This window comes from Labrus bergylta, chromosome 13 (genome assembly GCF_963930695.1).
Source record: "Labrus bergylta chromosome 13, fLabBer1.1, whole genome shotgun sequence".
Taxonomy (NCBI): domain Eukaryota; kingdom Metazoa; phylum Chordata; class Actinopteri; order Labriformes; family Labridae; genus Labrus; species Labrus bergylta.
This window is the reverse complement of record NC_089207.1, coordinates 23,642,164-23,656,300: the sequence shown is the minus strand read 5'-3', so window position 1 is coordinate 23,656,300 and position 14,137 is coordinate 23,642,164. Positions and strand designations below refer to the sequence as shown.

General features: G+C 40.0%; 1 protein-coding gene across 1 annotated transcript in view; it reads left to right on the top strand.

Annotated features, from left to right (window-relative positions):
• Positions 1–13,595, top strand: part of htr1fa (5-hydroxytryptamine (serotonin) receptor 1Fa) — a 29,507-nt gene extending 15,912 nt beyond the window's left edge. Inside the window, exons 2-3 of the mRNA XM_020653324.2 lie at positions 10,862–10,977; positions 11,366–13,595. Of these exons, the coding sequence (XP_020508980.1) occupies positions 11,367–12,563 (1,197 nt within the window). The 5' untranslated portion in view covers positions 10,862–10,977; position 11,366 and the 3' untranslated portion in view covers positions 12,564–13,595. The remainder of the gene's footprint in view (positions 1–10,861; positions 10,978–11,365) is intronic.
• Positions 13,596–14,137: the final 542 nt, after the last annotated feature.

The window sequence follows — 14,137 nt, the reverse complement described above, 5'->3', positions numbered from 1 at the left end:
GGGTCAAAATTGACCTGAACCATACAGTGAAGACATCAAGTATGAACAGTTTGTAAGGGTTAAGCAAGGCACCGTCAACCTGCTGCTGAAAAAAAGTAAACACTCTCGACCCAACCCAGGTCAAAAAATACAGAACGATTTATCTTTTTCCTGTCAAAAGTACTTTAGCTCACAGTCTTTGATAAGTTCTCTGAATTCCTTCATATAGGAACATTCTATGTGACCCAAATGCATCTGACTTTTTTTTTTTGTCTGTGGTATAAAGAGACTTCAGTCTAGTGCTGTTCTTATATTTCTTATATAATCACAGACTTGTCGAGGAACATCAAGCTTTAGGTCATCATGTCAATCCTTAATGACTCGCTTTGTTGCTTTCGGCTGCTTGTTTTTCTTCCTCTTCTCAGACTGTCACAGTTTGTTATCCTCATTTAATGATTTTCATAGAATAATTAAGGTGAATGAGGCTACGTGTTGATTTGGATGAAGCGAGAAGGTCGTGATTAATCCGGGTTAAAACAATGTATGTGTTAAGGTCTCTTCTCCAAATGTATCACAAGTGATGTGTTAAAGTTGACAATCTGAATACAAACAATTAAGTTAATGGGGAAATGAATCAGTTTATCAGCACTAATCTGACCAACTTGCTTCCAATGTAAGCTTCACACACTGGACTTCAGAGTGAAAAAAACAGGAACCAACTTTGAATATAGTTGAGCATCCTACAAATTAGAAGCCCAGATATTTCCTTTTATGAGGTGGCGGGACAAGAACAAAACTCAAAGGAAATTGGTTCACACACCTGGGTCAGCTGGTGGACAGACCTTCAAATGAACGATAAGCTGATAATGTGTGTAGGCAGATGCTTTAACTGTGTATCTGGTTGGCAGCGTGTGTTGATGTTGCTCAGGGTGAAATGCAATTTACAGAGGAAAAATATGATGATATTTTTGGCTGCTGATTTTTTTGGCGGCTGCTTATCTTGCATCGTCCCAAGGCGAGTTACAATTCTGTTTTATTTAGACCAAATATTTCCCTCGTCGCGGCAACATGTGACCCTAAGAGGTGTAACTCTCGAGTGTCAAACAACTCCTGCTCTTTACTGACATTAACAGGAGAACATCTGTCTTAAGGTAAATGGCACTGATCAAGTGTCTGTCTTTGGGTGTCTTCAGTTCTCTTATGTCCCACATTTTAGTCTCTGAAGAATAATATATATAACTGGAAAAGTTTCATCTTCAGTCTTGCCCACCTGATGTTTGATCTGAAAATGTATCCTGCTTTTTGAGAAGATGTGTTTGTGCTGTTTGTTTGAAGGCTCACATCCTATGGCAGTGTGGGATGTGCATCTTTAGAGACAAGCTAAAGAAAATCATCAATATTGTCTTAAGCAGTGTTTTGTGATACAGGAACTCTCACCTCTTCTCTCTTTGCTCCGAGCTACACACTTTCTAGTGATGGATTTGTTGTAAACTGATTTCTGTTCCAACTCAAAATGCTTATAGTAATTCATGAAAAAGTGTTTGTGTACCTTTCCAATACAGAAGACCTCGCTCCATTATTTAAATTAAATCCATTGAGAATAACAAATATGTATTCTATTATTTTTTAAAGAGTTTGTGGAGTTAATGTTAATTGAATAGCTTTGTTTTTTTCATTTCAGGGTACACTGACAGGTTATTAGGTTGACTCACAACAAGTGTCAAATACCAAGGTTTTCATACCTATCCAAGATACCACCTATTTGTGCACTCTGTAGCTGATTGCGCCCTCTCTAGTCAGTGTTGGTTTTTCCACTCCATTGCGTGCCATCAGCGCCACTCCACTCTGCTCCACTCCAATACGCACCAAGTCTACTTTCAATGGAGCCCGCTGCTGGCATGCACCAAGCTGAACAGAGAAGAATCTGGGCAGGAACTCAAGTATGTCAAGATAACGCACAGAACATCCGGTCAATTTTGAAATAAAACAAATTATGCAGAATCTCGATCATGTTTCCCACCACCTCATCAAAATTACACACAAAAAACCCCCATCAAAACAGTCACCAAATAAACACAAAATCAACTTCATAAAGACAAAGTTGCACATTGTTTGCATGTTTTTCTTTTTATTCCTGCGTGATCTTGTAGTTCTCCTGTGATCTTCTCAACCCCATGAGTCCAGCTGCTCATGGTTGTTCTCAGCTGCACTCGGTGCAAAACAGTGACAGAGCTGAAAAGCTGTGCACACAGATGCTGTGGAAACTACCAGTTAGTGTGGCATAAGCGACTGGAGGAGATTTGGATTAAACCACAGACCTTTAAAGTGGAGGACTACCCGCTCCACAGCTGATACACAATTTCAAAGTACTTTAAAGGGGGTTTCAATACTTTCCTTTTTCCTCTGACTTAACAGGGGTCCTCTTGACTTTTTTTGTAATAGGCTTTTATTACTTAATTTATTGGGGGAAAGGTAAACTGGTACCAACAAAACACATGCACTTCATTTTTAACTGACTGGTTTTATGCTTAATGCTGTACCCTGATTTAAGGAATGTCTGTGTTGTTCATTAAGTAAGAATGTTTGAAACCCTGTCGAATCTTTAACCAAAGTAAACAGTGGACCGGTGTGTTCAATGGCATTGGTTTGATGCAGAGCTTTCAAAGTAAAGAGCACCGATCAAACATACTACCAGTCATGCTGCTTGCCAATGAACTCAATCAATTGAAAGGCAATAATATCAGGAACAAGCAACAATTATGCATTATTTTTAAACTATTGTAGTTAATATACAATCACATTAAACCTGTATTATTGATCAGCATACCTGCCCTGGTCAAAGACAATGTCTCATTCACTGCTGGCTTCATAAATGCTCGACAAGTTGATTTTTCTCGTCATAATGGAAAAAAATGTCAAAAGAATCTTTTCATATTGTCTTTTTGCTGTTCCCTGTCTTGCAGTATCTTTGCTTGACAGTGAAATCAACAGAATGAATGATGTTGGGGAAGTCACTCTGTTGTAATTAGAATCTGTACTCTTTATATTTGGGATAAACAATCTCGTTACTCATAACTTGTTGTACTTATTTTGTAGAAATCATGCTAATCCAGAAGTTGTGCCTTTTAAATCGTCTGAAAGGAGGTGATAACACCCCAGCCAGGGCAGAATATAACCTCCTCCTTGAGTCAGATACAAGGCTTTTCAAATCTCCAACTGTTTCTGCAGCACAACTGGGCAAAATCTAATCCCTGCAAGTGGAGAGGGGATTGAAACTTTACCCCCAGAAAAGCTAAACTTTTCTCTTATGTTGTGATTCTAAACATGCTTTGACAAAAGACCTTGTCAAGTTGTACAACTGAACTTTCTATGACATAATCATATATAAGTCACTCTTCTTATTAGTGCACTTCTCATCCTCTGGAAATGGTCTTTTAACTAACTTTCCATGCATGCTCGGGCATGATCTGAGAGCTTTGACACATGATTATAGTTGCTGTGCAGAAGCGAAAAGACTCTCTGCCACTCTCAAACATTTTGTCCACCTGCGCCCAACCTTCTGTTGCTGCTCTACAAAAGCATAATTCAACCAATTTTCCACTTGTTCCACGCGCTTCCTCAGCATGTTAAATGCCTCCAATAGGGAAAAGCTCTCTCAGACTTCCAACAGCAAAGCCATTACACGCAGGGCACACATCATCGCACAAGGCCCCAGACAGCCCCTCAGCCCATTTTTTTCCTCACTCTGCTTCCATCTGGTCGTAGAGCCCTAGTCCAAGGTGCCATTGCATCACAGAAAGAAACAAAATAGCTACTGTCATCAGTGGAAGTGTGAGTATGGGTGACTTTGAGTTATAGTGTTGCAATTACATAAATAAAGTTGTCCAAAGAAATACAGCTCAGCAACAAAGCTCACTGTCACTACACCTTTATACTTTTACACTGAACCTCATGGTGGAGTAATACTGGTGTCCTAGCGTGTGATTCTACAGCATTATGAGTCTCATAAGGAACAACATGTAAACAAACAGCATCAGCTTCAAGATCAGACACACACACACACACACACACACACACACACAGCACTGTTCGTAAACAGTATACACTGTGTGACCTCTGTTACTACTATCATTGCTGGCTCAGTGGCAGAACAACCCACCCCATCATAAGGCCTCTGTGACATTTATACTGATGGTAAGGTGTAACAGGGGGGCGTAACAGGCAATGTAAAAGGAGCTAATTCAAAAAGGGCAAGTATCATGATCCAACCTCAGATAAGCAGTCGTTCACAGTCGGTATTTATAAAGACTGCCTTGAATGTTAGCTTCATTCAAGTGAATCAGTGCAATCTAATGCATGATTGTATCAGCCTGGGTCCCAACACACTCTATAATGAAGTCTATGCAATAAATAACATGGAACATATGTGTTGAAATGTTTTTGGTATTCAGATGTATTTCCCATTTACACAACAGGTGCATGAGATGGAAAGAACAGACTGGCAGTTACTTACAAGAAGGAGCGATAAATCATGTTCAGCGTAGAAGACCACTAATACATATTTAAAAGTATCAGCCAACAGAAATGTCACCTTCAAGTCGCAGAGTTTCAAAAATGTGCTTTGCATATTGCTACTGCACTAGGTTGTTTGATCTTCACTGCTAAGAGTCGTGCAGTTTGACATAAAGAGATAGTGTTCAGATTTATTGGCTGAAAGAGGGAAAGTTGAATCGTGCTCACCTTGAATTGTAGGGGAGTGGATACCTCCTTTACAAGATGATTCAGTTCTAATCTCAATTCATAGGCTGTGTCCTGATTCATTTATGGTTCATTAAAATATAGAACCATAATGTCCAATTCAATTAGATTGTGTGTGGTTTGATTCGATCCAATGCAAATTGATTACAGAATCATAATTGATTTTCCACGCGTGCAGCATCTAACAGTTCTTGTTGGTGTATGTTCTTTAATTGAGTGCTAACCCAGCTCAATGCTGTTGGTCTGGCACCATGTGATCTGATTTAAATGTATTAACCGTGTCACGAAAGCTATCACTCTAAACAACACTGGAATGAAACATCCTCTAATCCTCAGGTGTTGGGCTGCTGCTTGCAAGCTTGTTAGCATCTTAGCAAAATTGCAGCCCTTGCTGCTTTAACAGGTTAGACTTGTGTGCTGATGTTGGTCTTTATCCCTTTTCTCCAACGCGTACAGATGGGCAGACATTTGGAAAGTTTTACATCTGTATCTGAAGTCCACATGACTTGATTTTTGAGGAGAAGGACTATAAATTGCTTTGGTGATTAAAGATGCTGTTGTTGACTCCTTCTACCTAAATTACGAGCGGTTTATCTTAACGCTGTTTCTAAATAGCCCTATTTTGTGCCACACAGTTAACAATATCATCGTTTAGTAACTTGAAGCATTAAACAATGATAATGTAATTTCCATTTTAGTGGCGTATGTATTTGACTTGCAAAGTAAAACTATTAAGGAATATTGGATTCTGTTTTTAATCTCCAAGAAGGGCTAGATGTTCATTTTATAACTAACAAAAATGTATATCCTAGTAAATGTGATTAGCACACTACTGGATCTGATTCAACAAAAACTGTCTTTCAACACTAAATTTTACTAAAAGGGACACTAGTGTGTACAAAAAAATGAACATTCCCCTTTGTGTTTAACACAAAATGTCAATGTATAGACGCGAAAAGGCTGGTTAAAGAAACTCAAACAGCAGTGAGATAATAAACATTTTACAATTTTCTGGACACATCTAATGTTTCCCTTGTGAGCAGCAAGTAATATTCCACCTATACCTACACCTCATGTACCCGTCTTTACAACACTTACAGTAAAGCTTTCTAACAAGATATATTCCAAACAAGCAAACAGATACAAGACGCAGCACGTCTGCCCCGTTTGGATGAGGTGAGTGCTTGAACCAGTTCCACCAAATCCTGTCCTTGGGGGGCATCTTGCGAGCTAATACTTCTATCTGCATGAAGCAGGTAGAGAGACCTGACGGTGACATGTTGTGTGTGTGTGATTGTGCGGTGAAACACCAGCTGTGACACGCATGAAGTGATCCAGTGGAGCTTGAAAAGAGGACACAGGTCAATGATTGAGAACGGTGACTGCTGTAAAGTGGACATGACAGCAGTTTAGCCCACTCAGGGTGATGGGAATGATGTCACCCCTGTGAAATGCAGGTCAGTGAGAATGAGGCACTTAGAGTTAGACACATTTTAGCAATTAGCCAAAAAGGACATTGGAATAATAACTAATATATAAAGAAAAAAACATTTAGGACAAAGTGAATCCTTTACTTTGGGACATAACCCAGTGCCACCCATTTTTTCCACACATTTTCTCAGTATATGATCATGTTTTAATGCAGGTTGTTTTTTTGTTCCAGGACGGTAGAATTCATCTTTACTTTCACTGAGAAGTAACATTTGTTTCCACTTTAACTTTCAGAGCAACAAAAACAGCAATCCATCACTTCAGACGGAGCACTTTGCAGCATTTCCTCAGCCTAACTTTGTCATTTACCTCCAGCAGCACATTTAGATGGATAGAGCAGATGATAACAGATAAAAAACAGGCAAATAGAGCTGCAAATGAATGAGAGCTGCTGTGCCCTCTTACGGTGCGACGGTTAGTTATCTATTTTGCATCTTTCCAGCGCTGTCAGTCACACTTGCGGCTCTCTCGCAGCTCTCCTCCTTCACGACAACACTTGGCAGCTTGAAAATCCTGCCCGAGTGTTTGTGTTTCAGAGATTGTACTCCACATGACAGATGCAGATTCCCTCTTGTAAGAGGAGAGAGAGAGAGAGAGAGAGGCAGAGAGGTTGAATGTCAGATGGTCAACCTTCTACGGCGTGCAAATGCTTCGGTGTTTGTGTTTACAGCATTCATGTGCTGGTACGCAGGCGATTAAACTGTTGGTGAAACATGCTGTTTGAGGATGGAATCATTACATTCCTGCCTTTTTTATCACTGAAATAATTCCTACATGTTTTATTCTTTACAGAAAATGAATTCAATCCATTTCTGACTTTCAGAAAATTCCTATTTATTTTTAAAAGATGAAAACATCTGCTCATACTGCAGCTCATGGAGCCAATTAATGAATAAGAACTCCAGTTCTTATCTTGTTTCAACCTATCCATAATTAGCAGATAATTAATGTGAAAAAATAATGTTGCAAACACTCAGAGAAGCTGAGAGTGAAGTAAGCGTATCATTTTAAAACGGTGTTGCTGTGAGTCAGTTAATAAAGCTGTTTTCCTTGTTTGCTGGATTCGTGTGAGGACACTGGGTTTTTCTTCTGAATAAAGCAGAGAGCAGCTTCGCACCGGCTCACTGGAGCTTATCTTCAGATGGCCTTGAACAGAAAGTGTGTTTTAGAACATTTACAAGACAAAGGCGGATGATTTCTTTGTTGCACATAATGACAGGCTGGCACTGTTAACGCATGCCATCAATCAGTCCATATACATCTATGCACGCATGGACACATTCTCCCAAACACAAAACATGCTCCACTATGCCCGCACTGGATCTAAATATACATATGTCCACAAATGCTTTAAAAAGAAACTATTTCAGATGCTCAGGGCTGACAATACATCTGTGCAGCAACAGAGCACAACAGAAGTGCAGCGGTAATTATCATCCATCTATCTGTGAAAAGTATTCTGCATATTAAGCACCAGCTTTTCTTCCAAAGGCATTCAAATGAGAAAGAGTGTAGAAATGCATCATTATACAGAGGAAGGCAATTTTATTGTCTCTAAAGACTCAAATCACAGGTAGGAAGAAACAAACAGCAAAGCAATTTGTTCTGGAATAGCAGTTTTAAAAAAACGTGTGTAGTTTTGAATTAGTTTGTAGCCAATGCAACATAATGGACTATACCCGACTCCTCTGAAAAAACAGAGAGTTATAAAAGTGTGTGGTGAAACTTCACGTCAGGAAGTAATTTGCTTGTACAGAGGCTGAAAATTAGTTTTTAAAAACTTTGTTTATATAGACCAGAAATGCTGTTTTAAAGTCAGTCTGGCACTGCAGTGTTAAGAAGGCTGGGAAAGACAACAAGAGTTTTATCTTCTACAAACACAAAAATATAGACATAATTGGAGGCAAACTCTTAATTATTATTTTTATTTTTGCCTCATTTTTGCCTTCATTGGGTTGGACAGCCAAAGAGAGAGAGGAAATATTTTGAGGAGAGAATGGGGGACAACATGCAGCAAAGGGCCGAGGCCGGATTCGAACCCACGACCACTGCAACAAGGACTAGAGCTTCTGTACATGAGGTGCTTGTCATAACTGCTTGGCCATCTGGTGCCCATTGCCATATTTTTAACATTTTCAATGTCTTAAATCAAATATTACTTGCAGTGCTGGGAGTCTAGGGGTTAGTGTGCAGACCTCATCTACAGAGACTATAGACTATAGCCCAGGTTCGAATCAGACCTGTGGCTCCTTTTCGCATGTCATTCCCCACTCTCTGTCTCCCCGATTTCTGAATCTATCCACTGTCCTGTCTCTAAAATAAAGCCCCCAAAATAAATAAAAATAAAAGAAGTGTATCAAGGAAATGCATGTATGTAGAAACTTTAAAAGCAACATGCCCACGTTTGTCAAAGTAGAAGTATTTGTACATTTGAGCTAAAACACAATTTATACCAAATCATCTGAAACATGAGGGGATGTTTTTTTTTTGTTATTATTACAGCTATGAAAATCACCACATACCTTTGACATCATGTAAACAACATATTAGTACAACTCTAGTCATGGCAGCTTCTGAGCTTTTTGGTTTGTGAATTCAGTGGTGTCCTACAAACTTAATTCATGTGATGGTTAAACATGTATGACCTTAAAACCCACTGCTATGGTATTTCAATACTCTAAAGAATTCATTGCGCAAGTAGTGTCTTTATATGAATGCCTTTTAACCTTCAAACTATAAGCAGTGAGGTGACTCAGTTGGGCAAAGAAATAGCTAGTGCCCACACCTTGAATGAAATAGTGAAATGCTCTTCATATGCCTCTGCACTTCTGTATGTACTCTCAGCTACACTTACACTGTATAAGATGCTCAATGTTGTAAAGCTTAAAAAAATGATTCATTTCATAATGATTCATGATGCTAAAAAGAAGCAACATGGGACATTGAGAAGGAAATAGTTTCAAGAAATGCTCCGTTTGCTGTAAACCACTCTCTGCAGACCCTCTATGATACAATACAGCTAATTATAGAACAGAGTTTCTTCTATATTTTGCATCAGATTATATATCATATACAGTAAGAAGTGTTAAACTGTGGTCCAACAGCAAAATAATATCACTCCACACACACAAAATCGTTTTTTTTTGTCCAGAAGGCACTTTGGAAGTATTCCTGGTGAATTCTATTAGCAGTCACTTTGCCATGTGTTAGGGTTAAGTGAGCTGAAATCTTTTATCGCTGTCAACTGACATCAAGCCTTGCCTACCCGCCTACCCCCCTGACCGGCCTCCTGGGAATCGTATGGTCTCAGTAGAAACCTGACAGTCAGGGTCTGGCTGCCTCTGCTCCATCACCACATTAGGAGAAAAAAAAAAGTACTGTACTTCTTGTGTTTCTATAGCAACAGTTTTCACTCATGTCTTCAGGATACTGAGCAATGCAGTGAGTGTGAAGGGGAACTGCAATGACAGGCATATCTGTGCATTTTGATTAACTCATCGTGGCCCCTGGTTAATTAGGAGTTGACAAATATATATGAATTCCCAAAATGAAAGAGTAATGTTTGTTTTTTTGTCAAAGCTGAATGTGTGATGTTATATTAAGGTTAAACAAGAGCATGTTGGTGTCAATGATTAGAAAAAAGTAAAATTTTGATATCCACTGTTATCATATGATACAAAGGACTCATCATGATCATATTTATAACAGAGCCAATGATCAGGGTCACTGGACTGACCCTAATTAGAAGAGCAGATTCTCCGTCCTCCCTGCGATATTAAGTAGTTTATTGATTGCTCATTTCCCAAACCCTCCCATGGCCACAGCTTCCCTTGTGGTTTCAGCCCCAAGCCCCCCTTTGTATCTTTCATTTTATCCCTTTATACTTCTCTTTTTTCTTTATTTCCATCATGTATTTCTGTGTGTATACATAGTGTATATAATTTTCCTTTCTTCTTTCCTTTTATCTGTTCTGCCCGCTCCTCACACCGTGTATCCTTATTTATCTCAAGCTCCTTGTCATTACGATTGTAGTGTATAGAGGTGCTTGTGTGTCTTTGTTTGTGTTTGTATGTGAGGATGGGCGTCTGTTGTATATGTGCTTTTGAGCGTGGAAATTATAAAAAAAATGTCCAAACTGTGCACTCTAACCAAGGTTGAAAACCACAAAGGTGGAGTGCAGGCCTATAATTGCTTTCCTTGTTTGATTGTCCTATGTTCCAAATTTGGTTCTGTAAAAAATAAAAAATGTTGATCACAAAAATAAAGAAGAGCAGATGTCTCATTTGCAAATAGTCAACTGATAAGCTGAAAATAAAAGCCACAGAGCCGGGATCAGAGTTAGTGATTCACAGGAAGTGAGTGACAACAAAGTCAAACACACATGCAAACATTTGCTTCTGAAAACTTCTTTCATTTTATCTGCAGTGATTTCTCTCGTTGTGTAAGTGTACTCGTCCTTGGCTGCACTTTGTCGCTTTTGAGTCGCCCTTTTTCTATCGTCAATCTTCTGTCACTCCCTTCTCCTCTCTCTCTATCTCTCTTTCACTTAACAGTGTCTCTCTCTTGTCTCCCCTTCCTCTCTCTCTCTCTCTCGCTCTCTCTCTCTCTCTCTCTCTCTCTCTCTCTCTCTTAGGTGCTGAGTGAACGACAGAGGTGATGTGATGGAAAAGCTAGCGGGCGGGATGGATCAGAGCAGACAATCTGCTGCACACTGAACCAACTGGATGCCACAGCCTAGTTTTTAGACAGGTAGGACTGGATTGCTGGATTTTTACTTACAAGATTTCAGCAAACTTGTGAGCATGAAGAGTAGAAGATTTTCAAAGCGTATTTGCCAACCTTAAGTGTTTGAAGACCTTGAAAAGATTGGATGACAACATTTGTTTCATCCTTTTTGATGTTGAAAATGTTAGCAAATAATGTCTTTGAATGTTCCAAAGGAACAATGTGGAATAATGTGATTGTTCTTGTTTTTTATCCAACTCATATGTTAACTGATACAATCTGTGCCTGACTATAACCAGATTAAACAAAAGATGTTGTCGTTTGTCTTCTTCTGATATGAAAAAAAAAAAATCCAATTTTCCTAAGCTCCCTCCCTGTATAAGCCACAACTCTCTTTCCATTTTCTTTGCAGAATGGATTTCCTCAATTACACAGAGGGGGTGTTTGCCACTAACACTAGTGGTAATGACTCACTGGAGACCACTAAACTTCCTACAAGTAAAGTCCTGCTCACAGTGACTCTTTCTATTGTGGCCATCCTGACTACATTCTTCAACTGCCTGGTGATCACAGCCATCGCCGTCACACGCAAGCTGCACCACCCGGCCAACTACCTCATCTGCTCTTTAGCTGTGACCGACCTGCTGGTGGCTGTGCTGGTCATGCCCTTCAGTATCATGTATATCCAGATGGAGACCTGGATCATGGGCAAGGTCGTGTGCACCATCTGGTTAAGTGTGGATATCACCTGTTGCACATGTTCCATCCTTCATCTCGCTGCGATCGCCATTGACCGCTACAGGGCCATCACCGATGCAGTGGAGTACTCTCGGAAGCGCACAGGGGCCAGAGCTGGAGCGATGGTGGCGGTGGTGTGGCTTTTGTCCATCCTTGTCTCGCTTCCTCCTTTACTGTGGCGGCATTTCAGCGAGGAAGGAGACCTGGAAGACCAGTGCATCATCATCCACCATCACCTGGCCTTCACCTTGTACTCCACCTTCGGGGCATTTTACATCCCCCTTCTGCTCATCCTCATCCTCTACTACAAAATCTACAAGGCTGCTCAGACCCTTTATATGCGCAGGGAGGCCAGCAGGGCGAGCCGTCACTCATGTATGACCAACGGGAGCATGATTCCGTCGTCCTTCACTGCGGGAGATGGGGACATCGACGGGGGACCTCGAAGTCCGGACCCCATAAGCCCACCGGAGAAATCGTTCTCTGAACCCTCAACTGAGGAACCTCCGCGTGAAAAGGTGCGGGCGTCAGTGAAGGCTTTCAAGCGCAAGACTCGCCGGCCTGAGTCACGCAGCGAGTCACGTCGGAGTCAGTTGTACCAAGGGCCGAGGATCTCAGGCTCACGGGAGCGTAAAGCAGCATCCACGTTGGGTTTGATAATAGGAGCCTTTGTCATCTGTTGGTTGCCGTTTTTTGTCAAGGAGGTGATCGTCAACACCTGCGGCTCTTGCAGCACTTCAGTGGAGATGGCTGACTTTCTGACATGGTTGGGCTACCTCAACTCACTGATCAACCCTCTGATCTACACCATATTCAACGAGGACTTCAAAAAAGCCTTCCAAAGACTTGTTAGGTGCAGTAATTACCTCTGATGGCTACGATCAGAGATGATCATACAGAACACAATCACACATGTGTAACTCGGAAGAAACAAACTAAAGGGCAGAGATTACTATCTGAATTCTGAGGCAATGTGTGTGAGAGAGAAGAAACTCAAAAAGGATTCAGAACCCATTTCCAGTCACTCCACCAGGTCAACAGCCTACATTACACCAGCTCCGCAGAGTCGAAATCCAGGCCCTGCTATTAGCCTGAGATCTCCCTGATGTTAATTGATGTGTTTTTGAGGGGACACTGACATGTTGTTGTTGTTTTTTTTTTAGAAAATAGGCCATTACTGACCTTTCCAGCCCAATTTAAAGGGTCTTGAAATAGCTCACCATCATGTCTGTTCCATCTAATGACCTCCTTTCTATCTAGTCCACACTGCTAGCTGAATTACAGAATATGTATAAAAAACACAGCACCCCAAGATTTACAGACAATGTTTTGTAATCTAGGACCAAATTTCCATTTTTAACAAATTCTGAATAAAAAATGGGAAAGATGTGGATCAAAATACACATTTCTGCTAGTTTCAGCTTTCAATGTAAAAGTTTGACATTTGGAGAAACCTTTAGCTATAAGGGGAAAAGGTTCTATGACACTGCCACTTTAACTGATGTTTTTGCACAACCTGTTATGTTTACGTTTAGGTTTTTTTTCTTACGATATTTAATTATTTATCTATTTTGGAGCCATTACAGCCCATTCCATTTCACTTCAATGCGATAGCCAACATTAGGTTAATGAATGTGAAAACCACTGGTGGAGAAATCCTCATTTCATTAATCCCACTCAGTACTTGAAATAGAACGACTATTCCTTTACTGCCTCCAAGAGGGCACACGAAATGTTGATGGAAATGTTGTGGATGAGTCAAGTGTGAGGGTGTACTGTATCCCAGAGAGATAATTCAATGTGTGTAATATACATACATCACTGACAGTATGACCAGTATTTGTATACTGTTTCTTTCTTTGTCTCTCACTGTCTCAATAATCAATAATAAACAGTCCATATAATGTATTGTTTCATTTTTGCCCAGACAGTACTTTTCCCTTTTGTGTTTGGAGAGTCTGTGAGAAGTATCAAGTTATTATAATGAATAGTCATCTGAGCACATCATTAATTATTGATATGATTTACTCAAAACCTTTATTTTAGTCTGCTGGTATATAGAAACAGGCTTGGTATTTTACATTCTGATGGCGCCACCTTGTGGCTTGCAGTAAGACATCAAAAAAAGGCAAGTTCCCACTAACATCAGCACCAATCACTCGTTTGGAAATATGATCCTTATTTTGTCTACTAAATGAACTAATGAAGACAGTAAAATGTTTCAGAAAATTTTCTAAACAAAAATAAAAAAAACCAAAAATTAAATATATAGATTTAGTCAAACCTGATCCTGGATGTGCATTAATATCAGGGGTGCCTCACTCACAGAGGCCCGCCAGTCAACTTCTAATATCAATTAATTATAAATATGAATAAAACATGACCAAACCTGCTATGTTCCCTGTTGGTTGCCAATAAAACAGTGATAATCAAACTAATGCGGCCC